Consider the following 26,236-nt stretch of genomic DNA (forward strand, 5'->3'; position numbering starts at 1 on the left):
CACATATATTGTTTCATTAAAAAATAACGATTTATTTTTTTTATCATATCGAGTTCTCACACTTAAATAATAATAACACCGGCACCCTATTTGTACAAAGGCGTGCCTTTTGGACTATTTCGTAAAAACATTCACCTTTTGAATGAAGGTCGAATGCTTGCGTTATTCGGACAATTAAAATACAATTAGCACTGATTAAAGGTTTATTCGTAGAATGAAATTGGATATTTTGATATTGGTCAAAAAAGACAAGAGCTAGGGGGGGAGGAGAAAAAAAAACACCGGCAATTATGTCAAGGACAACAGCTACTGTACAAACTCAAGAATAATTTCCAAATTATTGATTTGAATGTGGCGGACGCCAATAATATCATTTATTGAATATTATTTGTACGGTTAACTGCAATTTAGTGTAAAATCCCACAGACGGGCGGCTGAATATAGGAATGCATCGGACTAAAACAATAGGAATGTAATTTTATGAAGTAAATATTAATATCAGAGGGAGAATTATAAATAATAATTTATGGTTTACATTGACTCGCTTTCTGCCAAAAGAATGGTCTAATTTTATCATTATATAATATCCGAAAATTAATAAAGGTCTTCATATTGTTGAAGCTCTGACCTTTTGTTATAACTTTTATTGTCTCAAAAGGTCTTCTGCTACTACAAAATTGGTTTACTTGTAATGCATTTAATAATGAATATATATATATATATACGGTTGGTTCGATATCCAGTTGCTGCAATTAATACCAAAGTCAATTTTGTAAGTTGTAAACAAGACTATTAAAGTGTTAAGTGGCTAGTTAGTGCGAGACGCATTTGACGCAGTATCAGTCATCAACTTTCACCGATAATTACGTATTTAGTATGTTTTCTAGATTTTTATTCCACTAATTAGCAAGAAAGTATTCCAGAATGACGTCACATTCAACAAGTTGTTTAAAAATATTCTCATATAATGGCAAAACATACTGAGAAAAAAAAAAAAAAAAAACGTGCAGATATAGTATTTAATCAAGCCACCAGATGGCATATATTCAACGAGTCTTCAAATAATAAGTGGGATTTGTATGTTCTTTAATTTTCGCATATAAAGGGGAAAGAGGTTATGTATATTTTTTGCTTGTTTTGCCGATGTATACGTCTGCCGATAGTCACTCAAAGGGCTATCTTCATTATGTGTTCTCCAGAGAATTCGGTGTGCTAGCGATTCCACAACTGCCATCTTGTAATTAAACGTCTCAGTAAATTAGAATGTAGTCCTGCTGATTGTCAGCTAACATTAAATAGATGGTCAAGTTCAGATACCTCTTGGGGTTTTTTTCTCACAGCGTTTTGCTGCTAACTCACTCACTGTCTGTATTTTTTTCCCTGGTCGTTAAACAACAGATACAATTCAGTCCACTGTAATTTCAATTTTAAGCATCCCTGCTTAGAGAATACCTGTCAAACAAACAGATACCATCCCACAGTCAGTTAGTCTCAAAGATTGAATAGAATCTAAACAGGTTATTCAGAAAGTATGAATAAGCCTATCAGAATACATACTTTAGCTGTGCAACAACTTTTAACCACAGACTCCATAATTAACGTCTTAGACGGACAATAGAAACCCTTGCAAACAGTTTTCTTGTCAATAACCAAAGGGTAATTTGCTGATAACAAGACACCATAATGGTAGATCGAACTAACGTTGACAGTGTCATCTAACAATTTATATAATTTACGGATTACATATTCAACCTGTGAAGAATAATACACCATAGAAAGAGTTTAACGTGTAAACAGAACGATCAGAGCGCCCTCTAGGTTTAACATGGTCCCCAACAATGAGTTACATTGTTATTGGTGATGCACACGAACTCGAGAAACCCATCCGATTAGATTAATGTGGCAAAATTGGTAAAATTAATCCTTTGACTTACAGATAACGCAATTACGAAGACCATTGGAAGTCAGAAGCTGCAAAGTGATCAGGAAGTGATACTCCCAGTGGTCATTATAAGCAAAGGTGACAAACGGGTCAGACAGTGAAAAGCGTAACTCCTTTCATACTGTGTGAAGGCAATAATCATATCAATAGCTTGTTAGCGATGCACATTGCAATACGGACTAACGAACATGTCTACCATCACCTTTAGTCGTTTACAAGTCCCTAATCCTTTTGCTTGGTAATTTGCTAGTTTGAAGAGGAAGTATTTAAGTATTATTATTAGTGTTAAGTTCAAGAGTTTTATGACAATTAAAATCTCGTTAGATTGACTATCTTCTCTCTACTCATCTATTTTTTTTTTTACTCTTAAAAAAATTCCTGACCTCTTTCTCCGTCGACAATAAATCTGCAACATTTTTATTTCTTATAGAATCTAAGACAAATAGTAACAACTCCCTTTGGGTGTAGATCTGTTTACCCTCAGTAAGATATTTTATATGCAAACAAGCTTTTCCTTTCACCAATCGCACATTTCGCATTCCCACTACATCAGATCATGATATTTGGTGTTTATCTCAGGTGGGTGGTGACCTTCATGTCATCGGCCTCGTGGTGCATAGTAGATTCCGAAAAGCGACAAAAGCATAAATCCTTATGCAGTCTAATATGTATTTGAATATTTGCTAATATGTGACGATGGTGGATAAAGAAAACTAGGGAAAGCGTTATTGACTTTGGAAAAAAGAAAAAGAGGAGAGGTTCTTGGGTGTATTTTAAGATTTCTCGTTTCCTGTATCCTTGTAGAGTTCTCCATTAAAACGTTGGGAGAAAATATTTGACAGAAGAAGGTATTTGTTACTTCTGGGTATAAAAAAACAAGAGCAATGAAATTATTTTGCTGACACGAGAATCTACTAATTTCATTTTATCACATACTATTTCACTAAATTAGACAAATCAGAACTGATCCTAATAATAAAAATGATTAAAAATAAAATTAAATCAAAAGGTTTTTTATTATTAAGTCATCACTGGTTTAAGACCTTAGCATTCATTCAAACCATAGTCACTTTTTTATCACTAATTATATGCTCATGATCAAAATAATAGAGATATCGCATGCTATTGCAACTAACAGTACGTGGCTGTCAAGGGCTATTAATAAGTAATAGATTTCCCAGGGGTGGGTAGTATCTGCGTTCAAGTGTGTGTGTGATAATGGGCAAAGATCGTTAACTGAGTGACTTCGAATGGAAAATAATAATGCATGATGAAGGAGCACCATTAGGTGGTATGTCTAGTAGGATGACCATTTGATGTGTATGTATGTATGTGTGTATATATAGATATCCACACTGGACTAGATAGCTGAATAGATCGTTATCTCCGTTGTCCGTCCAGCAGGCTGTAGATTTAAATTTCACAGTGGTATGGATGGTTGTGAAAGTCTTCAGGTAGTAGACGATTTATGTCTTCTAGCCGTAAGACCGTCTTGCTTATTAGAAATCTGATGTCGCTCAAAAAGCGCATGGGTTCCCAATTAGTTGACACTGAATGTACGAATGGTGTACAACCTTTTATGGGTGGGATTCGTGTGAAAATAAACCGATAACATCACACACTAGTAGTGATCCTGAGCTACCTGTTTTAGATGCGTTTTACAAAATGTGATAATAGTGTTGGATTCGGTTTATCTCTATACAAGATCTCTTTTCAAATAATCAAAAATGTGTTGTGTCTTACCACATTTACACCTTTAAGTTCCCATAGTAGCTTCTTAGGAGCACATTACGTGGACGTTGATCTTGCAGTCGTGTCGCTAGTATATTTTTTTTTTTTTTGCTTTATCGATATTTAGCTATACAACGACTTGTGGGAACTTAAAGTGTGTCTTCTTTAATGCTGTTTTTTATTTTCTCGGCATTATCTCTAATATTTCGTAGAGTGCCGTGCCCTAATTTAACAATACGGCTTATCCTAGCAAGTGTTTGGTCTTCTTCATATCTAACATCTTATCCGAAGTGATTAATTTTCTATACGTTTTTCACCACTAGCGCCACCACTAATTTGATATAAAAAGATTTTCTTTAAATTAAAATAACAATGAATGCTAAAATAACAACAGTAGTAGTAGTCAGCAAAATCACTCTCGGTCCGCCATTTTTTAAATACATACGTGATTCTTGCAGAATAGTTTTGATATTCGCATTATTTTAAATTCTGCGCATAAAGTTAGACTTTATTAATATTTTTATATCGCACCTAATTTCAAATTCGCACAAAATGCGACCGAACTGTATTTTACAAACGACAATGAACAAACTCCGTACTTGACGTATCCTTGGTTCGACTGTTGAATGCACCAAAATAATCGAAACATCCCTTGCGTTTAGTTGTGATAATTTTTCCGTCAATACCTGCAGTCTTCTTTCAACCGTTACTTGTAACCTTGAATTTAATATAGTTTAATCATTTAGTCACTAAAAGTGATCTAATTTTAATCAAATTTGAAATGACGGGACCAAAAAAAAAACCATCTGCCATAAGTGGCCGACAAAAAAAAATAATAAATAAATAATAAACTAAAATAAATAAATAAAAATTAATCAATTTTTTTTTGTAAAATTTCCTATTTTATATTTTGGAGTCTAAAATATGATTTTGTGATCGAGTTTCTAGGGGGAATCCTCCCGCTTTTTTTTTCTATTTTCTAGTACTATGTAAATATATCTATTACTGAATTATGCATAAAAACAAGTTAATAAAATCATGATAATCCTTTTTTTATAAACCCATACCGAATATACATATCTAACACGTCTGCAAAATTCTTTACACACGTAACGAATAGGCATGACTACGAGGTTCTGTGTAGTTGCCATGGATACAATTGTTGAATGAAAGTTGACTTGGTATTGTTACACTACGTGGAAGAGAAAACTATTTGAATTTCAGGAAAGTAAAAGACTAACTAGATATACAGTAGACTTTAAAAGTAACTAAACTCGGGGATGCATTATAAGTCACGATGGTCCACGTAATGGTTTTCCATTCATAGCAACACTGAACGTCCGTTTTTAAGAGGTAAATATTATAATTTAAAACAGAATTCAACTGTAGGCTTAAAAAGAACGAGATTTAATTACCTTAATGCATTTTATCAAGAAATGAGGATGTTGAGTCAAATTTTAAACTACATACAACTAATATTAGCGAAATATAAAAAAAATTCAAGCATACATAGACGCAGTAAACGATGAACAAAGAGGTACACCTACTCTGAGCTTTCATATCCATCTGTACTGGAAATCAGTCATCCATGTTAGTTAACGACAGGCACAGGTTTAAAAACAGTGAAAAATCCTTCGGTAAAAAAAGAGGTTTTTGTTAAACACGCCTTTAAACGCACCACAAAATCTTTACTACATCTTCAGCACACACACACACATAAAACAAAGGTGATATTTTCTAGTCAGGAAAGTACAACATATCGCCGAGAGGACTCTCCCAAGCCAACTAATGTTCTCTCCACGCGGGCAGGTAGATAGACACACTACAGAGCTGCATTCTATGCGCGCGGTCAGTCAAACGGGAAGCATGCATGAGTGGTTGTGTCTCTTGAACCGTGGCCGATGATGTCACGACCCCTTCGACAGCTCCCGAGGTGCACAATCTTCAAATCGTATAAATAACGCATATATTTGCAGTCTTTCTTTTACCCAGCATTCCTTTCACTTTCGAAGGGGATCTGAATTCCTCCGCTATCTATTCGTAAGAGACTGCAAAGAAAGATGGGCGTGGGAGTCATCAACAAAGGACCAAACAGACCTTGACAATGTCAACAACACCGCGTGGGATTACATATTACAGTTGTCTTCGCAGAAATTCGTCGTACGTGTATACTCATGTTGCGATACGACATCGCAAATTATCGTCTGCTACTTATTTATTTAAGGGATTGTTTGCTAAATGTCGTCTGTTAGTAATTTTTTTTTTTTTTTTAATGAATCGTGTTGCCAGTTAAGTCGCTTGTAAGTCTGCTGTTTGATTTTGTTTGTGATCTTACGTATGAAATGTGTGATCAGGCTGTTTATGAAAAACTGTTACTAAAAATGACTCATTATTGTTTCGTAAGATGTTTGTTAAGATATCGTCTGCTATTTCATATTGGTATGAAATACTGTATTTCAATTGTTGCTTGATAATTTATTATAAGAATTATTGAAGCTATATTTTCATGGTAAATTATCTTTTATTTATTCTTCTAGTTTAGAAATAGGACGACGTTATGAGCTAGGTTTAATAGCTTTTCGGAGGTCCGTAAAATGATGTAAGCTAGACAAGGGGGACATGATTTACAGAGCTGGGTGTATGTGGCTTAATAAAGAATCCGTTACTATTTATTCGACGTAAACGCTGCGATGTCTTGAAATTTCATTAACCTAAATCAACAACCACGAAAGGTCAAGCAAAGAGAAATGGGTTACATAACATACATTAAAAAGGCAAATCTTCATAAACCTTTCAGATTCACTTTCACGACTATACTCTCCAGTGTTTTAATACTAACCTGAACAATGTTCGTTGCCATCCCTAATCTAGAAAACGCATCATTCAAATTACACTCTCTGACACGTAGCCTTAGTGCATTTTATCCTTCTGATATACCTTGTATTTCCAGCTATCTCTCTCGTCGCATAAAATGTGTGATGGATGGCTCTTAGGTTCAGACTTTGCAGCTAAGAGTTTCGTTTTCTCAACTACTCACATTCTTCCAGTTGAATTCTAACCCAATACTCGTTCCTCAGACAACTCAGATAAGAAGGAGGAACTCCATGTACGGTTGCATTTTGTGCATTCTTATTTTACAGGCCTTGTGCTATACAAATCACCAAAACCTCTGAAATATTATTTCGACATTTCTAAATTGATTCCAGATTACTGTTCACCGTAATTCTGACAATCTTATTAACTTCATTGCTAGGCAAATAAAAGAAAGCAATTTTTCCTGAAGAGCCTCCGTAGCTCAGTCAGTATAGACGAAGCCCTTTGGTCGGAAGGACCTGGGTTCGATTCCAGTTAGTGACGTGAGGAACCTTCATCTGGTCTCTTTCGACCAAAGGTGAGTTAGACGGTCTCCTACGGGAGTAGGGGATTTTTCACCCGGAAACTCAAGTTTTTCGTCCATCAGAACAAGCAAATCGGCTCCGTGAACACACGTGGATTACAGTCACGAATACGTCCCAGCCCCATATGCCGGTCCCGAGCCTGGATAAAATTGGGGAGTTGGAGAAAACTGCAACTTATGCATTTCTTCTCATAAACACCATAAATATTTAAACTATTCGTTTAAATAAGATCATGAACTTATTCAATCGTGAAGCAATCGTGAACTACCCTCTAAAAATCTCACCAAGAGTACTTTGTGGGCAATGCCTACAAAGTCACCTACGATCGGAAACGAGTGAAAGGGAAAAAACCGGTAATTTTTCGTGTCTTGCTTTAAAATACTTGAACATACTCAAGCCTCTGAACAATACGAAATTTCCTCTTCTCAGGGTAATACTAATATTCTAAAGTTGCTGGCATAAAAATATCAAGTGTCATCCCTCAGCATTCAAGAATCTTCTGTTTTCTCTTTCATTCAAGGCTTTATCACTGTTAACGTTATACAAATTACAAATCTGTCCAACTATTGAATGTTCTCACATTTTTCTTCTCTGAATCTGTTATAAACACGTACAACAGCTTGCATCACACATCTTCACATTCAAATTCAAGCTCACGGAACTAATCTTCCTTTGACATCATTCATTTGGGGGGGGTACCCAATTATCTGTTTAAATGCACCTCGTTTAAACAGTCTACAAATTTAAAAAAAAAAAAAAAATTAAATCACCCCGCATACGGTATTGATGTTTCAGGTTCTTCGACTTCTCGTGTGTGGGTTAAATAAATTTTAAAAAATTCATTTTACCGCAGATTGTGAGCAGACTTACTCGCTGAATTGAGGACGCGTTACTAATCCTCTGATATTGAAAACACGCTTCATTTGTTTCATATAATGAACGAAAATGCATCCTGGATATATCGTGTGAGTTAAATTCATGAATAATACTAGCTGAAGGATTTTTCCTTACTTTTTGTTTCATGAATCAAATATATAAATACATATTATATCGTATTTGTGTATTTATTATTCTACAGACGTTATTTCAGTGATCTTTTAAAAATGTAAGGCAAAATATCGTTATTCTTTGAATAAATAAACCGCTTGAATGAAAAAGATACTAGACACAGTCCAAGAAATATAATTCGTATAATTCCGATATTGGGCTTTCAAAGACCTCGAGTAGGTTCAATATCACAATAAAGTTTAGTCCTTTCAAGTGACAGTCGGCATCTTTTTTTATTTTTATTTTTTAACCACCTGGCCTAATGATCTTATTATGTTTAACGTATTGTTCACCGAGTCCTCTTTAGGATCTCAATCACATCGCGCATGCGTTTGTTGTGAAAGTATGCAGCTACACAAAGATCCGTCCGGTGATCATCTCTCAATAAACTTTCTATGTCGACCTACATATGGAATTCGGCTTATAAAAATAAAATTATTATTATTATTTCTAGTAAAAATACACATTTGCCACATACTCAATGATTATTAGATCCATCTAAAAGTACAACAGCATGAACTCGACGAATTATTCAATTCCTGTTCGATACTGAAGTAAGCACAACGCTAATACACAAGTTGCAGATGTAGACTATCTCTTTCTTTGAACGAAAATATTAAATGCGTTTGGACTTGGACACATCATGAAAAAAAAATTGATTTATTAAAAAATACGTCTCTGTATAGGCAACAATTATAAATAATGAAGTAATTCCATAGATAAAATATAGGTGATTCAGTGATAGACTACTTATATTATATGGACGGCATCCGTAGCTCAGTCAGTATAGACGCCCTTTGGTCGGAAAGACCTGGGTTCGATCTGGTCTCTTTCGACTAAAGGGGAATTAGCCGGTCTTCTACGGAGGTAGAGGGTTTTTCACCCGGAAACTCGGGTCTTTCGTCTCTCAAAACAGGCAAACCAGCCCCGTGAACACACACACACACACACACACACGGATCTACAGTCATAAAACACATACTTAATCCCTCATCAGAAGGGCTCAACTAGCCTAAGGACGGTGGAGTAACGGGGTGAATCCCATACGAATAAATAACCCTAATAATGATCAATTTTATTATTACCAAGAAAAGACAGAGGCTTAATTTTTATGTTAATTTTTAACAACATAAAAGTACCGCGAGTTGTAGATCTCATCGATCTTTTATGTTTTTATGGCGTCATCTCAAACAATGATTTGAGATGAAGACTTGGTAACACTAATACAAAAAAATAAAAATAAAATAAATGCTTGACCAAATATTTGCTGCCCAAATAATTCCGGTGAATTCTTAGAACTTTTATTTACTACAAAGGGTCATTCTTGACCTTTAACAGAACTCCGTTAAATGCACACGTATCAGGGTCAGTTGATCTATGTTGTTGTTATTATTGTTAGTATGTTTATGGTCATCGAACTTTTGTGGATGTACACATCTAAGAGTCGTTTGAGATTGCTCTCTGGTGAATGATAACGTGGAATCTGGGGTGGCTACAGCAGAAGCGAAGCGCTTATGTATTTTGAAACGAGGTCGCATGTTTTGCTCGATGGGATGGAACACTGTCCTTCGGAAAGTCTGTTCGGGTCACCTCCGTAAATTCTTCCGTTTCTCATGGAACCAGTTTGGCAATTAATCGACGATAGGTGACTTCGAACTGAAAAGAATTACCACCTACCTGAAGATAATGTTTCTTGCATAGTCTTGAACAGTGGGGGGTGGGGGGTGGGGAGAAAATGCCAAGCGCGTGGATGAATGGAGAAGAAATACTAAGGTTAAGAAAAACTGTATAAGTTATAGTAGGTAATAAGTTATATTTGATGAATTCTCATTTGTATTTATTACGGAAACCTATGTCTAAACAGAATCTTAATAGTAACGAATTTGAATTTCGCTAGATCTTTTATTATTTTAGGTTAGGAGTGAATTTTGATTAGCTGGATCCCCGCTGTAGCTGTGTTATCCTTGAATGAAATGATAATCAAAACCAGTTATATGTAAGACTCATCGGCGTCTAGCAGTGCTGTTTTACACTTTTTTTTATTTCAATCAGGTGAATAACACAAACTCACACACGTTTCAGATATTCCTTTTTTATATATTAATCCACTGTACGGCAGGTTGCATGATCTATAGCACACTCTTTGTAGCGATGAAAGAATGAAGACGTGCTTTTTTATGAGTTGGAGGTTCTAATCTTCAATAAAGGCTGAGTACTTACAGTCAAAGTTATTAAGACAATGACATCGGTATATTGTGTATGGGAACTACGTATACTATCTGTTTTGTAAGATAAAAACGGGAGTTTCGAGAACAAGAACCTCCACCGCCTGAGACCTGCTAACTCAGATTTCATTTGAAAATTTCTTGTAAAGGTTTCTCGTGTCCCAGAAAGGAATTCAAACTAAAGTCTTTCCAAATAAAGGATACATATTACAATCAGAATACTGGAAAAGGAGGAGAAACAAATGGATTGTTGAGCAGCTACTGCTTGCGTTATTATAGGTTGTCATTTCAGTGGGAAAACACCCATGAAAATGCTTTGCTTATTAAAGCAAAAATGCTATCACACAGAGATCGTTAGTGAGATAGTTGTTGATGTGAACAGATGGGTCATCAATTAGCAGAAATGCTCTACTCTCTACAGTACCAAGGATCATCAGGAAGAATTTGCACTCTTCCAAATGTGAGAACAGTATACAATTTTTTTTTTTTTATTATTTAAAGTTGGGCGGATTTGGGATTTCCACATGTTTAGCGGTTAGTGAGACATCGATTATGCGAGAATAATAAAAAGTAGCAGAAAAGAACTCCAGATTCTTTAGAGGTTAAGGATGCTATGAATGTGGTGATTTTTTTTTTTTTTTAGGAAAGGCTAAAGATGAATATTAACCTAAGTAGAGGAAACACGATCTTGCTTCAGCATCTGCTTATTACTGAAGGTAAAGATAAGGAATTAAAACATCTGGTGGCAGTGAAATTCACTAAGCTTTTCGATCACATTACCATTTCATGGTGAATTACTGTTTAGCGTCTGTTGTAGAAAATTTCGAAGCCTAGAAGGCTTGAACAAGGTTAGTGAAATGAACGGGAGGAATGAATGTATTGTCGACAAGGAAACTAGATAAAATTTGAGGTCAGTTTATTTGTGTGTGTGTGTGTGTGTGTGTGTGTGCGTGCGTGTGAGAGAGAGAGAGAGAGAGAGGGAGGGAGAAGATCGTTTTTTTGTATGAGAGAGAGAGGATTTATGAAAGAAGGGAATCGTTGGGGGTATTCTTACAATGATAAAGAAATCCGAAAACAGGAAGCCGTCCATCATGTCACAACGTACATCGAGAGGAACCCGCCTAATAAGGGGAAGAAAGCAGCTCGTAGTATGTTAGTTTGATAAGGAGTTTCTATACCATATATCAAATACGCTGGAAATGCCAAGAGGGGCAATACAGGAGGTTTTTATAAACCTTTCCCAGGCAGGTTTCCAGAGGCGAATGAGTTAGGCTGAAAGATCCACTGTGGTGGATCTAAAGTGGTTCATAGGCTTACCAGCTAATCAGCAACTGGTCGTCGACGATTAACAGGTAAACCTCCAGGTAGTGAGCAAGTTTGCTTTGACCTCCATTCCAGAGGACTGAGGTGAGAAGAATGGACGATAATTTGATGGCAGACTTTTCTGCTTTTATTGTTTTTGTTTTTGGAATGAACTTAATAAAGGCTTGTTCCAAAGCCGTGGAGAGTACGAACGAATGTAAAGATTATATCGAATTGATCCAAGTTCTGAAGCAGACACAAATACGTGTTCGGCACTCTCAGTGAAACAGAGATGAAGAAAGGAGGAATATAATAATGTGATTTTTGTGGGAATGACGATTGAACAATAAGTATTTGAGTGCATTCCATTAGTTTACCAGGACGAAAAATTCCTTAAAATAGTGGTTGAACTGGACGCACAGCCTCATTTCGGTGGTTGACCGAAAATGTTTTTTTAGTTTGAGGGACCTCCTTAGCTCAGACGGAATCGAGGATACCCTTTGGTTGAAAGACCTGGGTTCGAATTCGGTCTAGGACTTGAAGAACATATTTGAAGGTACATTAGTCGGTCTCATACAAAGTTGACAGGTTTTTTCCCACCCGAAAACTCGGGGTTCCATTCCACAAAACATATAAACCGACTAGAAGAACACATGCAGTTAGCAAACGCATTACACTGGGATACATTACTCTTTAGTTGCTTTTGCCATAACTCCAGACAACAAGAACCATCGAATTCCAGAAGAAAACCGTACTGGACATGTTCCTCATTCCACATATCAACCAATTAAGCGAATCCTTTTCTGGGAGCTTTGTATAATATGAGTCCTTGAAATTTTTATGGAAAGGGAAGATTCCTCAGTGAATTTCCTTCGGCATTTAACCTTGATGGCTGCATATAGACATTCAAAGTTTTAGTGTAGCAGTAGATTCTTCAGCAGATTTCTTCGTTAAAAAATAAAGCTCACCATGACCATACAACGATGTTGAACCCTGAATAAACTGTGGATACAACTCACTCGGTCTAGTAGGATGAATGGATGGAATTTCCGCTTTCCAGACAATTGCCTGTGGGTTTGAATTCCATCGTAAGCATAGTTGTTTTGTGTCTTTAGGTGAATGTTGAATTTCATCGCCCGGTATAAGACTACCTTACTTATTGGAGGCCTGAACTGGTTTGAAAAAGATCCAAGTTTAGTCTCTAGAGCAGAGTCTAGATTATCCTTAACCCACCTACGGTACTAATTACTAACGTGATATAGGTTAACAGAATTTCGTTATGCGATGAAGTTCACATAAAAGAATAACAAAGAGGACTTGAACTATCAACTTGTTTGACTCAGGTTACTAGTGGTGACACAACATTTCGTCAATAGCTACTGTTTGATTCAGGAAGCCATTCCAAATTCCAAACCACAAATTGTATCAAATGCTGCGGGAACAATCCTACACGAAACTTCTCCATGTTGGAAAAATCGTCCATGATGGAAAATCCATCCTAAAGTTCAGAGTAATTTTTAAGGTGAAGCCGAAGCAGGAAATGTATAGGATTAATTTAATCAGCAAAAATTCACTATCTGATGAAAGAATGTCCGCGCGGTTAGCCTAGTGGCTTTGCGCTTCGCAACCATATGCCTGGGAAGGAGTGTCCTAGGTTCGATTCCCGTCGACAACGTGAGATGCTTAAGGATCTTCCTCAGTCATAGCCAAGTTAGCCGGTCTTGAGCGTGGGCAACAGGGTTTTTTCCTCCAGTTTATATGGAGTTTTTCATCCCGCAAGCAGGCAAACCGGCCCCATGAACACACACAGGATTCAGCCATAGGATATAGTACGGCAAGGAAGGCAACGGGAAACCACCTTGCTCATAATCATCTCCCTAGTATGGTAGCATATAGCTCCCCCCCCCCCGGCCGTATAGCAGAAAGGAATAGATAGATAGAGATGAAAGAGTGGACCGCATGTCCCAATGGTCTTAGCGAGTGAACCCAATAATAGTTCTTTATAGCCATTTCTAGACGCTTTTCTATTGAACCATTCTTATATGAAAATGAATTTCGCTATTTTTTTTTTGGAATTTATTGTGATATAATTATGCAAACATTTTGATCATAATAATAAAGTAAACGAAATGAACTTTCTATAATGATTCTGAAAGAGGAAAATTGTTCAACCCTTAATGCAATGCAATAGAACTGTGGGTGAGTGAGTGAAAGATTTAACATTGGATGGTGCTTTTGAGAACACAAGGGAAAAAACTCGTTGTATTTCATGTAAAAGTATTAGCTGAAATGAATGAAGAGAGAAAAAGCAGTGCTTGGTGAGTTTTGAGTTGAAATGTAAATAGTTATTCATTCCTATAAACATATACAGCCTGTGAATTGAATGAATAAAATGACAGTTTTATAAAAGCAAACAGAAACTGTACACGAATCGATCATTCTATTGGCCAAATAGAAATTTAGATAACGAGTCAGATCCTGTAGCTTTCCACGTACATCACTGATGCGTGAGCAAAAGCGATAAAAGCAGGAAATTGGCAACAGTGGCTTGAGCAAGGAATCAGAAATTTCGGACTTTATCGAGATCACAGCCTCGGCACTTCCTTGGGGGATGAAGCATCCATGTGAAGGAAACAAGAAAGTGCATCTGAGTTAGTAAAACACGAAAGAACATTGCCCATGTCTCACAAGTATCGAAATAATCCCTGAAACTCATAAAAAAAAGTGAGGAAACGGCGATTTGCATTCGGCCTATTTCTATCTTGTTGCTAAAATTATGAAATTGTTGCAATTTTAAAAGAATGTAATGTTTCAAATTGATTTGTCTCGGATTTATTTCGATAAGTGGGAGTGTTCGTTGTGTTTTCTATCGTTTGTCATTCTTTACGTGTTCCTTCTTCCTTAAAAAAAAAAAATGCCGAAACCAAAAATGGAAACTCGCTCCACTTTGACCACAAATTGCAACAAAGTTGGGGTAGAACTCGAAGACTGCTGCACGATGTTCGTTTCTCATTCACCTACTCCCTGTTTCGTTTCGGTCCAGTTATGCAGTGAAGGCTGTTCGGGGTGAATTCTATTGACATGCGTCCGGAGTAACAACAACGGCTGTGTGCATGCCTCGCTTCGTTTAGCCTTCACAAGAGATAAAAGAAAATAACCCGATAAACTTTCCCAAACATTAACTGAAGTCCTGCCAACCAGGGCAAAAAGAGATAACACTCGAATATTGGAATAGGAAGTGTGGTTATGTGAAGTCACGGACAGACATTACAACAGAAATGGGCATTGAAACTGACATTGACATCGGCACAAAAAAAAAAAAAAAAAAAAAAAATACTATTATTATTTGCGTTCATATTTGTATTTATTTTACATGTGTGGATTTTAGTTTAATCGGCAGAATATTATGGTTGAAATGTTACTTTGATTGGTATGAGAATAAAACTTCCAATTACTGTATTTTTTTTTTTTTAAAGGACTGCCCTAAAATTTAGTGATCTTAATACGGAGGGGAAATAATTCTACTTATCTATTTAGAGTGCGTACAAACGAGATTACATTTTGTTAAATATGGCGTTTTTATATCAGCACGGGATCTGTGCCCTAATTTGCAGATATTCTGTGCCACACATGTTCAGCATACAAATAGTATAGTTTCTCGCTTTGCTATAAATCTTTTCTTGCGATCTGTCATCTCTGTCTGCAACTGCAGCTGGGATGCACTAAACAGGATTATACCGTAGAGACAATCATGTAGTTTAGCATGTGTGTGTGTGTGTGTGTGTTGAGGGATAGGAAAGAGGGGGAGGTTAGGCGCTTTACAAATAACGAGCCAGTGAGCGGAAGTAACTAAACTCCAAAAGGATACAACGCAAAGCAAATATTTAGTCCGTCGAGCGCATGAATGGTAAACGGAAATCCAGAAAGAGGGGGGAAAAAAAGACGTCACTTCCGGCGCTTTTATTTTTGTCTGTTGTTGTGTTTTAAATCATAAATTACGTAGAGAACGTTGCCCACTAATAGTGCAAATAAAGGGATGCCTTGATAGGCTAGGAGAGCCAAACAATGCGAGTGTATGCTGCTTGTTCATCCCGTGAGCCGTCTATTACAACCTCCGAGCTGGGTTTGGCGGAACGATGTTTGGAATGCCTCGGGCAGATGATGACCTACTGGACTGGAGCAAGAAAACTCATATCCGTGTAATGTGTGAAGGCAGCGTCTTGTGATGTGAACGACAACATGATTAGTCTTAGCTGAACTGAATTGGAGTAAATTTGCTATTTAAACTAACTCTGTTGGGAAACATCAAAAGAAATTGTGTTCGTGTTTTCTTTTTACCAAAGAATGCACTATGCAATTATCGCCCCCCCCCCTTCAAATATTTGCTCTATTCCCCATTCTCATTCTTGAGTCACTATAAGATAAAAGTGCCTCCCCCCCCCAAAAAAAAAAATATATTAAATACGTAGATGTAATTCAGGTCTTCCTAAATTGAACTCAAATAAACGCAAGCATAGCAACAGTTCGAAGAACTCAGCATTAAGAACACTTTCATTAGCTTTGCAAAATGGTCAACATTGATTAGATTGGCGTGGTCCGTATGCATGTAAGAGCTCCTCCCTGGTTGTGGATTTTAATTATTATTACTATTTGGTATTATGGCAAAAAAAAAAAAAAAATCGACTGCACCTTTTCCTTCCTGTATAGTATTTTCATACTAGTTCAACTTGCAATGAAAAAAATCCATTTTGCAAACAGATAAAATGCAAGATACAGATATACACGTCATGAAGTACCTTTACCCTTTTCTAAATCAGTGTTATTCAACCCGTGGGTGGTGAGGAATGTTTAGTGGGCGGGGAGAATGTATAAAGATAAAAAAAGAAACACGTAAAATAAATCTGATTGGTTTTTTTTTCAGAGTGTTAATAAATGTCTTTATTTTTATCTCAGAATAAACTGACCATGATACTTAAAAGAACGACATATCTATGTTGTTGTTTTTTCTTTTCATTTATATAAAGTATTAGTACGTATTTACTACTGTATATAAGTAGGTCAAAGAAAACTTATTTTTTTGTTTGTTTATATCGTTAAAAAAGACCGAGAAACCCAAACTACTCACCCCTAGCTGAAAGCTGCTATGGATGAGTAATTTAGAAAAAAAAATGTCGTCGTGACGAAAGGAATCTTTTTACGGATTTTTTCAATTGAAGGTAAGTTGCCCAGTCTTATACGCAGATAGCAGGATTTTCCCCTCCAGGAAGTTTTCCATCCCGCATACAGGCAAATCGACTCTAGTACACACACAATTTGCAGACAGAAATATCATTAGTGGCAGTAGATGGCGTTGTGTTGAACTACGGCGTCGAGTGTATATGGAGATTTAACTTGAGTAAAAGGTGGGTTGCGTAGATTGATGTGCCCTCACACGATGAGCCCTTGGACTCCTTGAAGATGTTACGTAATAATAATATCATTATTTTATCTCCTCATAGTTTGATATTCCCAAATAAAACACGTATTAAACGTATTAGAAAAAAGTTTTTTTTATAGTAAAGCATACTGCATCAAATGATTTATGATTTTATCTAATCAGTACGTAAGTGTTGTAATTGTACGTTGATGATAACAGTGGATTCAACAACAATTAGACCTTTAATGAAATATAAATATGAACAATGCGAAAATACGAACACTATAAAAACGACATAATCGTAAAAAGTGGTTCGCAATAGTATTCTAAGGACGTGTCTAAACTGAAGTTAATGCTTGTAATACGTTTTTCAAAACTAGTTAGGTGATTCATAAACACCTTTTATTTCACTGTGAATTCAGATACCTAAAGCAACTGTTTTTGTCGCTTGTCCAAAAACAGTTGCATTACAGGGAAAACGTGTAAATGGCTTTGCATGTGCAGATGATTTTTATATAGGCGGCAGGGTTCCTCTCCCGAAACAAACAAACCAGCTGAAGAACACAGACGCTGTCCCAGGGGGAGATCGGATTAACCGTCCTATCTTAGCATAAATTAGATTTAATTTATGGAAGGCACGTTAATGACCACAATGGTTCGCGGGGATGGCAACTAGACCTTTCTTTCTTTCTTTTTGGTTTCCTGTGTCGCAGGAAATTATTTTCCAGATATAGAAAGCAAAATTATCTTAATGTCGATGCCATATATTCTTTTGGGAGACAAGAAATTGCTCTTACCTCATTCGTATGTAAACTATATATAGAATAATATTCCTAGGAAGTTCTAATTCTGTTGGCAGAAACTATTTGGGCTTAATCACGTGATTAGTTTAACCTTCGTCGCTACTGCAAATTGTACATAATGAAATCACATTACTCACCTGGTGGCACACAAAATCCTCAATGTTTTACGGGTCAGTTTCCAGTAGGGTTAACGTCACACTTGTACGAGCTGACCTGAAGACTGGTCACATGTCCGCTTCGGTCTGGAAGAGAGACAAAAGGTCGAATTATCCTCCGAAACTCGTTAACCATCTGTTTGTGCGCGTCGAGCAAGCGAAAGCTTCCCAATGTGGAGCACGCGGAAAAATGTCGCGGTAGCACAAACGCGTTTCTCTCGGTGCCACCGTCTGAAGTACGGAGTTAAACTACTTTCGCCAGTGTCACGAAGTAGCTAGGTCAGGTCACCAGTGCGGGAACGGCGAGGTAGGAAAAGGTGATCAAACATAACCGGCGTGCTGCTGTTAGCTCTCGATGCCCTTCACACTTTTTTTTTTTATGTTTTTTTATTTTTTTCCAGATTATCTACGTTGTACAACTCACTACTTAATTATTTCTTGTGTGAATGCATGTCACGCACACACAAACACACACACACACACACCCGACGCATGTGCAATAACGATTGTCGACGATATCAAAGATCTTTTGTTATGTGTAACTGTAACCTTACATCACAATATCTACGTTCCAACAAGTAGACTTGCAAGACGATGGACAATTTGGTCTTAAACGATCATCATAGGCCTTTCGAAACTCCGATTATTATACCTTGAACGTGTGTGTGCGTGTTTCTATATTTGATATTTTTATAGCCGTATTGTACTTTTCGAAATCAAAGGTTGACCAAAGGAAGTTGGTCATTTGAAATGTATTGAACGAATGGCTAAGATTGTTTACTTGGCATACGTATTCAAGTTAAGTACTATTTGCTATCAAAACTAGGAAGTTTTATAAGTGATTGTATTTATTTATTGCAGACGAACAAGTCCCAATTTTTCTAAATATACACAACTAACGTTTAATTGTTGGTGACTTTCTACTGATTAATACTAGAGGGCGTCTTTAACAATTAGCAAAACTGCAAAAACTGGTGTTCGATTTGCCAACAGTAATGGATCTACGCAAAGCAAAATAAAATCTTTATCACTCAAATAAGGGCATTAGAACAAGTTTTCAATCCGACAGGTTATTAAAGTTGATTTCTTAATCGTAGTTCTGAAACACTTTACATTTTCTAGGTCACTGATTACTCAGATCACTTTTTTTTTTTTTCTTTTTTGCTTATTTCGCAGCGATCCAATGAAATGCATCGCTGGAAGCCATGCGATAATAATTAAAGGAAAGAATATAAACAAACGAAGTCTTTCCTGTTTATGATCGAGTCTCTGTTATCGAACTATTTAATAATAATAGTAATCAACGAAACCTTTAACATCAACTAATTAACATAGAATGGTTTCTTCCTTACACTTATCTTACGCAAGATTTCCCTTATTAAAAAAAAAAAAAAAAAAAAAGAAGTCATTATAAAACTGAGTCAATCACAGATCTGTATCTGGACCGAACAATCATCAATTATAAATAGTCATTTATAAGAGAAGCTAGTAAGAACACGCATCATGCCTGTGTTTTTTCTGAAAAAGACACTGTCACTTGATTCCTGCTAACCCACTAGTGATTGGTATCAAGTTAATAGACGCATGATCGGTACTATCTTAAATAAACATTACTGCAGACCCAATCCAGACCCCCCCCCATCCTTGGTGATCATTTCAATTTTATTCCAACTCCCAAAAGTAGACGGTTTCCTAATAAAATGAGCACTGAGTGTATATAAGCATATAGCGGTACTTAGTTCATTATTCACCAGTGTATTGATCAACGCTAGCAGCATTATATAAGGAAGTTGTGAAGAATCAACCTTGGATGGTTTTAAGTTTTGACTTAGTAGCAGTCTCCAGCTTTATTTTTCATTTTAAACAACAACAACAACAACAAAAAAAAAATCAGACTGGATTGTTTAGAACGAATGTGATTAGCCGAACCTTTCATTAGCATGAACCGATGTCTCGTAGAGCCAAGGCCTTCTTGAAAATGTCCAAGGACAAACAAGAATAACAATGATTTGTTGACATTGCATTAGCCTGTGTTACTAAATCAGGCGGACTTCGAACATCAACTTCAACAACAACGCTATTAAGTGCAGTAACATTGATTGTTGCATTCTACAGCATTAAAAAAAACCTACAGTTTTTTAAGTTAAAACAATGGTCTAAATTAAACTGTTATAACACGTGATTCAACACGTTTATTTGAACCGATTGGAATTATTTTTATTGTGACAATGAACAATGCATTCAAAATCAACAATACCCAAAATGATCTGCTTGTCTAACTGAAATCTGTCGTTGTCGTCTGCAGTTTGATAGTTGCAACTAAAAAAAAAAAAAAACGTTTATCGCTATCACCGCAGTACAATGTTATGCTGGGATCAACTCCAATTCATGGAAGACCAGTTTCTTTAATTATAAATCGTATTTTTGTGCTTCTGTTGAACAAGAAACGGAGTACTTGATGGTGGTATAAACAAGGATCTCGATAATTGTAAAATGCTGATTACTATGACCGCCATTCCATGTTCCGCAAGCTGACAAACTATTCGTCAAAATTAAATTCATTTGAAAAACTTTTACTTAAATATCGTATTATTTTAATTGTTACTTAAACTGCACTGTTACTAAAATTAGACAATAATTCTACTGTCACTATTATGAACTTTACTATTTAAAATTAATTAAATTATTAAACATTTGTATTTTTTTTTTTTTTTTTCAAATTGAAGTTTTTTTTTATTTCGAATGGCTGCCTTTTTGGCTTAAAGATTTTCGAGTATGAACTTAGTGATGCGAAGCAGCATTGCTAATTCACGCGGAAGTGAGTTATCTTGAACTTTCTTGAACTTTTTCGGTAATCAGTACGTCGTTTATTTTAGGACTGCGGTATCCTAAATAAACTCCTGATATGTGGGTTAAACCAGGTATGAAATTAAAGAAATTGGTCTTCCATGGAAGTCCGGATTTTTATTTAAACCACTGAAGTTCGGTTTAATAATTTTCAAGAAAATGTAACGTGTCTGACTTGTATGGAAGACCTGACTTGAAGTCTTATTTTATCAGTTTTAATATTTAAGACTTCAGCACGGAGACTTCTATTTAGTAGTGAGTTTTTAAGATTCATAATTTTCTTATACAGACGTCATAATTTTCATAATTTTCTTCATCGGATGTAATAAGACCACCGTTCTTAGTGGAAGCCGCCTGAAGAGGCTTGATGAAGTTCAATGTTTGGTCTCTACAGGAAGATTACGGATTATATAATCTTAACTCCTTCCATAGTACTAATGTACGATACGGTTACCAACCATTTATGGGCGGGATTCACATTAAAAAAAAAAAAAATGTTGGATGGCATGTTTCGGCACGTTTCAATGGAACATTTAGGAGCTTAGCTTTTTTTAGATTTTGGCATCCTGTTGTAAATGTGGCTGCATTACTATATCTATATTAGTATTTCTGCTACATAAAATTGCATCTTTTTGCGATGATCTCAATAACAAAATAGGTCGTCCACTCTGTGGCGTGTAATGGATGGTCGGAAGTTGGAAGGCAAGACGACGAATTAGCATCAGACTTGAATACTGTACCTCGATCATCTGTTGTATTAATGCATGTGAAGAAAAGATGTCCCAAGAATAATAAAATGCACGGACGACATACAGAGGCGGAGAATCAGTCATTAATCAACCTAAACACTCTTTTCTCAAGAATTTGAAATGGTACCTTACTCAGGTAGCTTATTCGCTATAGGCTACCGTAAGAGGAGAAAACTTTCATCAGGGCTTTTAGCTGAAAGTGAGTTGGCCAGTCTCCTATGAGGGTAGACGGGTTTCTCCCCAGACATTCGTTTTTCTTCCAAGTCACGTGCAATATTTTGTGACTCTAACCCAAGAGATGTAAAGCTATAGCATACACCAAGTTAGTTTTGCATTAGGAACACCCACCTAATAACGCGTGGGTCCACTCTGCAGTCACGGCTCGCGGACGCCTAGGAACCAATTCCACAAGGTATCGAACACCCCCCCCCACCTCCATGCGTAACTCGATCCACGTCCACTGCAGCAACTCTGTCAGTTCACGCGCATTCCGTGGAAGAGGATCAGCAGTTCTCACAACTCGTTCTAGCGCATCCCACACATGTTCAATTGAATAAAAGTCAGGGGAGTTCGGGGGGGCCAAGGCAGTGGATGGGATTCACATCATGAATGAGCATCGTGTTTCTCCAACCACTCAGTAATCGTACAAGTCCGGTGATAAGGTGCCTTGTCCTGCGGAAACATGGTATTGTGGTCGGAGTAGACCTCCTGCAGATATGGATGGAGATGGTTGGCTAACAGGTCCCTGTAGCGTTCGCCATTCAGTGCTTGTGGGATGATAACCAACGGACCTAAGGCATGGAAAGAAAAAAAAAAAAAAACCTCCTCACTTGTTGAACCCAACTGTGCAACCAGTGCATAGGGGTTCACGCTGTTTACGTCAAATACGAACCTGGCCATCAGCATGGTGCAGCAAAATGGGACTCATCACTCCATCCGATTTTCTTCCATCTGTCGAGGGTCCATTGCCGACGTTCCTTGGCCCATGTGAGGCGTTGTTTGTGCTGCCTGGCCGTCATCATGGGTATCCTTGTTGGTCTCCGGCTGCGGAACCCCAGGCGAAGCAAGGTACGGCGCATGGTGCATGTGGAAATGGGTCGAACTGCCCGTCTGTTGTACCAGTGGGTGAGCTGTGTGGCTGTTGCACATCGCTGCTGAGATACCAGTCGTGACATCCGACGCTCACCTGCAAGATCAACCATGTGTGGCTGACTTTTGCTGGATGTCTGCTCATCGTTAATCCAGTTCAGGTACACCTTTGATACAGTAGTAAGGAAGAATCAACAAGTGCGACTGTTTCCGAAATACTGGCACCTGCACTCTGGCCCCAACTATCTGCCCGCGATCAAATTGGCTTACGTCGCCACGTTTTCCTCATTACTGGCAAATGGTTACTGATTATGTACAAAGGATATACGTGTGCCCATTTATAGTAGCCGCACGTGATGTTGATATCACGTGGTACTTCGTTATCGCGCCGAATAAGTAAATCGAGAGGAGGGGTTCCTAATGTAATGCTAACTCAGTCTATTAGTATCTTGAGCGGGATAACGATTTTTTTTATTAATCTTAAATATTTTTTTATTTTTATTAATTTTTTTTACATTGTGTGGAAACCGTGCTCCGGAGACCAATATGGAACTTTTTCAAGCCACTTCAGGCCTCCATTAAGGGGGGGAGGGAGGTGGCTCTCATTCCGAAATTCATTTTCCACCTAAAGACCATCACAGACATCCATGTTCAAAGCGGGATTCGAACCCGCAGTCCTTTGGTTGGAGAGCGTCAGCTAACTAGCCGGCAGTTAATTAGCTGCATAACTTTAGTTGCTTTGTTCGTCATTTAAAAACATCGTTAGCTGAGTGGTGAGACACTCACCATTGCTTCCAAACGTTCGAGACATTTTCACCACAAATATGTTGACCGTGATTTTAATCGTGGACGACATATTTGCGATGATAATTGTCTGCTATAATTATTGTCAATAAATTTTTTTTAATCCGTTGAATACTTTTATTTCAACACAGGAAATTTGTTAACGCACCGGTGTGAATGGAATCGAAGCGCAATGCTTCCTTTTCTTAGAAAGAGGCTGCCCTAAGAGTAGTTGCACGCAACCCTGGCTGTTACAGATCATCTAGAAGGTCCGATAATAACGAGATAGTATGCAATACATACTGTCACCAATAGATCACCATAGCTGTCAGGGGAAAACTCTAAACTCAGAAACTCATGATCACAAACGTTAATACTAAATTACGGTTGAAATGACTATGCAAAATAATGCAGATCACTGACAGTGAAGTCCTTATACGGCTGGATTTCTAACTGGGGTGATTGTCCGATCAGACCGTGAGGGGACTCTGAAGGCAGCAACATGGGATGGAGACTGAATGGAGTACAGCCCAGGTTAATACAATTGAATATTTGACTACGTGAGAATTTGCTCATGGAGAACCTCTTCGCTGGATAGATTCAGACATGGCTTGTGAGTGTGTGTGGGGGGGGGGGGGATGGAGTGGAATGGCGGAGTATTTTTGTTGAAACACGTTCACTTATTGGCGAAGACTTACTATTTAGGGTAGGTGCTCTGTATTCATTGAGTCAATTTTCTAAATTTATTAAAACCCTTTAACCCCATGAAACATGGGGTTAAAGGGTTTTAAGATTAAAGGGTTTCTTGTGGTTATATCAGTTGCTTTAATGTCATTTTTGTTCTAGGTGTTTATCAGAAATGCCATATCTCCCCATCGTAATTTGTCTCGCCGACAAAATTTCTTTTCTTCAGGACAGCATAAAAATAATTACCGTATTCTAAATCCTATGTTGCAGATTAGAGATCTTCCCTCAAAATGTTCGTTCTTTCGCACACCTGTCAATTACACTTTTGTGCTATTGGATTTCGGAAACCAACTTTTGGCTTCGCAAGTATGGCCCATAGATGCTCATACACGATTATTTTATCAGAAATAATAACTCATGAAACACAGAATTTCAAATCGTTAAATGTAAGAATCTTCCAAAAAGTGACTCTGGTGCAATTTATGACGCGACATTATGTACCTTGTAGTGTGAAAAAGAACTGTGTTCTGTTCTCGTCGCTGATGTAAGGAAACAATGTTCCTCATCAGTGACGAGAAAAAAAAAGTTCAGACGAAATTCATTTGAAGAAACTCTCTTTTTTTTTTTAGTGAAAAAAAAAATGTTTTTTTTTTTCAACGTTACTGATGAAGAACGTCTTTTCTTCACATTATTGAAGAGAAAAGTTGAAAAAAAAATCATTTTTTTCAGTTATTAAAAGTTTTTTAAACTGAAAATGAGTTAACTCCGTCATCTCATACGAAGATGATGGAGTTCTTCCAGAGAATTCCAGTTTTAATCCCGCAAACAAATCGACCTAAGAGTTTGCTTGTTGGTGGAGTGTCATCTAGGCTCTCAAACTAGCAAGACACGTGTTCGTATCTCACTGTGAGTGACATAGTTTAATTTTTTAGGTGGTAGATGATTTTTGTGACACGATGTAAGATTACCATTCTGCTTACTGAAGCATGTAGCGGATTGAAAAAAGTTCTGTATCTGATGATTTTGCAATGGGACTAATATATAATGTAGAGTCAGCATATATTAGTCCCATTGAAAAACTCATAGTACATTAGTATCGTGTGTGTGGGTTGGTCGAGAAGGGACTTACCGATGTTCTTTGACAGCTGTACGTTGTAATTGTTTCGAAACACCGGATGAGGAAGGCTGTTCCAGAGAATGAGACAGAAGAAGAAAAGCTAGTTCTGCGAGCTTCGTGTTGATGGATATTGACCATGTGACAGGTGTGTTTTATAGGTTTAGAGGAAAGTGGAAAAATAATAGATGGTCTGTAGCTCGGTTTCGACGAAGCCTCTTACTGGAAACACCTGGGTTCGAATCCCTTTTAGAACGCAAAGAACCTGTATCAGGGCATTTCAATTAAAGATGAGCTAGATAAAAGCTCTTCATCCACATGCTGTGGATGAAGAGCTTTTATCTTCCGGAAGCGCTCTTTTTTTCATCTGCAAAACAGATAAACCAGCCAGTCAAACACTTGCAAGTTACACAAAGAAGTCTAGATATACAAGCTTAAGACCAACTACTTTATTCTAAAATTCTGGTTACGAAAGCCAATCTGGGCTAGTTCTGGCCTTAAACGCCTGAAGTACCGTGTATTTATTATTATTATTATACGAAGTCGCATCCATGGAAATGGCTAAATATGAATAGGATAGAAATAGAACGTTCCTGTGATAGCGGTGGAGGTGCGTCTGGAATGTGGAGGGGGGGGTCGTCAATTAGCCGAATTACCCTCTTCTGAACCTTGAAATTTTTCTAGGGAAGGTTTTGGTATCCATACTAAATGTGAAAATAGTATATTGAGCTCGGGAGTTGAATTGGTATTTGTACAAAGTTTACAGCAATCTTAATGAAATGACCTCTGGATTGGAAGTGGATGCTTTTTTTTTTCTTCATTTTTTCATTTTTTACCATCTGGAATTTTTTTTTATCTTTAGCAATGTTTTTTACAGCTTCATTCGATTATTTTGAGTAGTTACAGAATCGAAGAGAAAATTCGCTGTCTACTAGTGTGTGCGAAAGG

General features: G+C 37.1%; 1 protein-coding gene and 1 long non-coding RNA gene across 10 annotated transcripts in view; one reads left to right on the top strand and one right to left on the bottom strand.

Moving 5' to 3' along the window:
* The window catches only part of LOC150100067 (uncharacterized), a 268,090-nt gene that overhangs the window by 164,881 nt on the left and 76,973 nt on the right, over positions 1-26,236 (top strand). The gene's annotated exons all lie outside the window — the stretch shown is intronic.
* Positions 1-26,236, bottom strand: part of f (espin protein forked) — a 192,310-nt gene that overhangs the window by 104,758 nt on the left and 61,316 nt on the right. For 5 of the 9 annotated variants that reach the window (XM_090403062.1, XM_090403063.1, XM_090403065.1 and 2 more), the window contains exon 2: positions 18,002-18,106. The exons of 3 other annotated variants lie outside the window; for them this stretch is intronic. Coding sequence is in view for 1 of the 6 variants with exons in the window: in XM_090403059.1 (XP_090259185.1) it covers positions 5,221-5,239 (19 nt within the window). In the remaining 5 variants the exon portion in view is untranslated. Of the gene's footprint in view, positions 1-5,220; positions 5,241-18,001; positions 18,107-26,236 lie in introns of those variants that run through there. One more of the 9 variants, XM_090403059.1, reaches the window with a different exon arrangement.

This window comes from Typopeltis vanoorti, chromosome 13 (genome assembly GCF_054136105.1).
Source record: "Typopeltis vanoorti isolate ZY-2024b chromosome 13, IOZ_Tvanoo_1.0, whole genome shotgun sequence".
Lineage (NCBI taxonomy): Eukaryota > Metazoa > Arthropoda > Arachnida > Uropygi > Thelyphonidae > Typopeltis > Typopeltis vanoorti.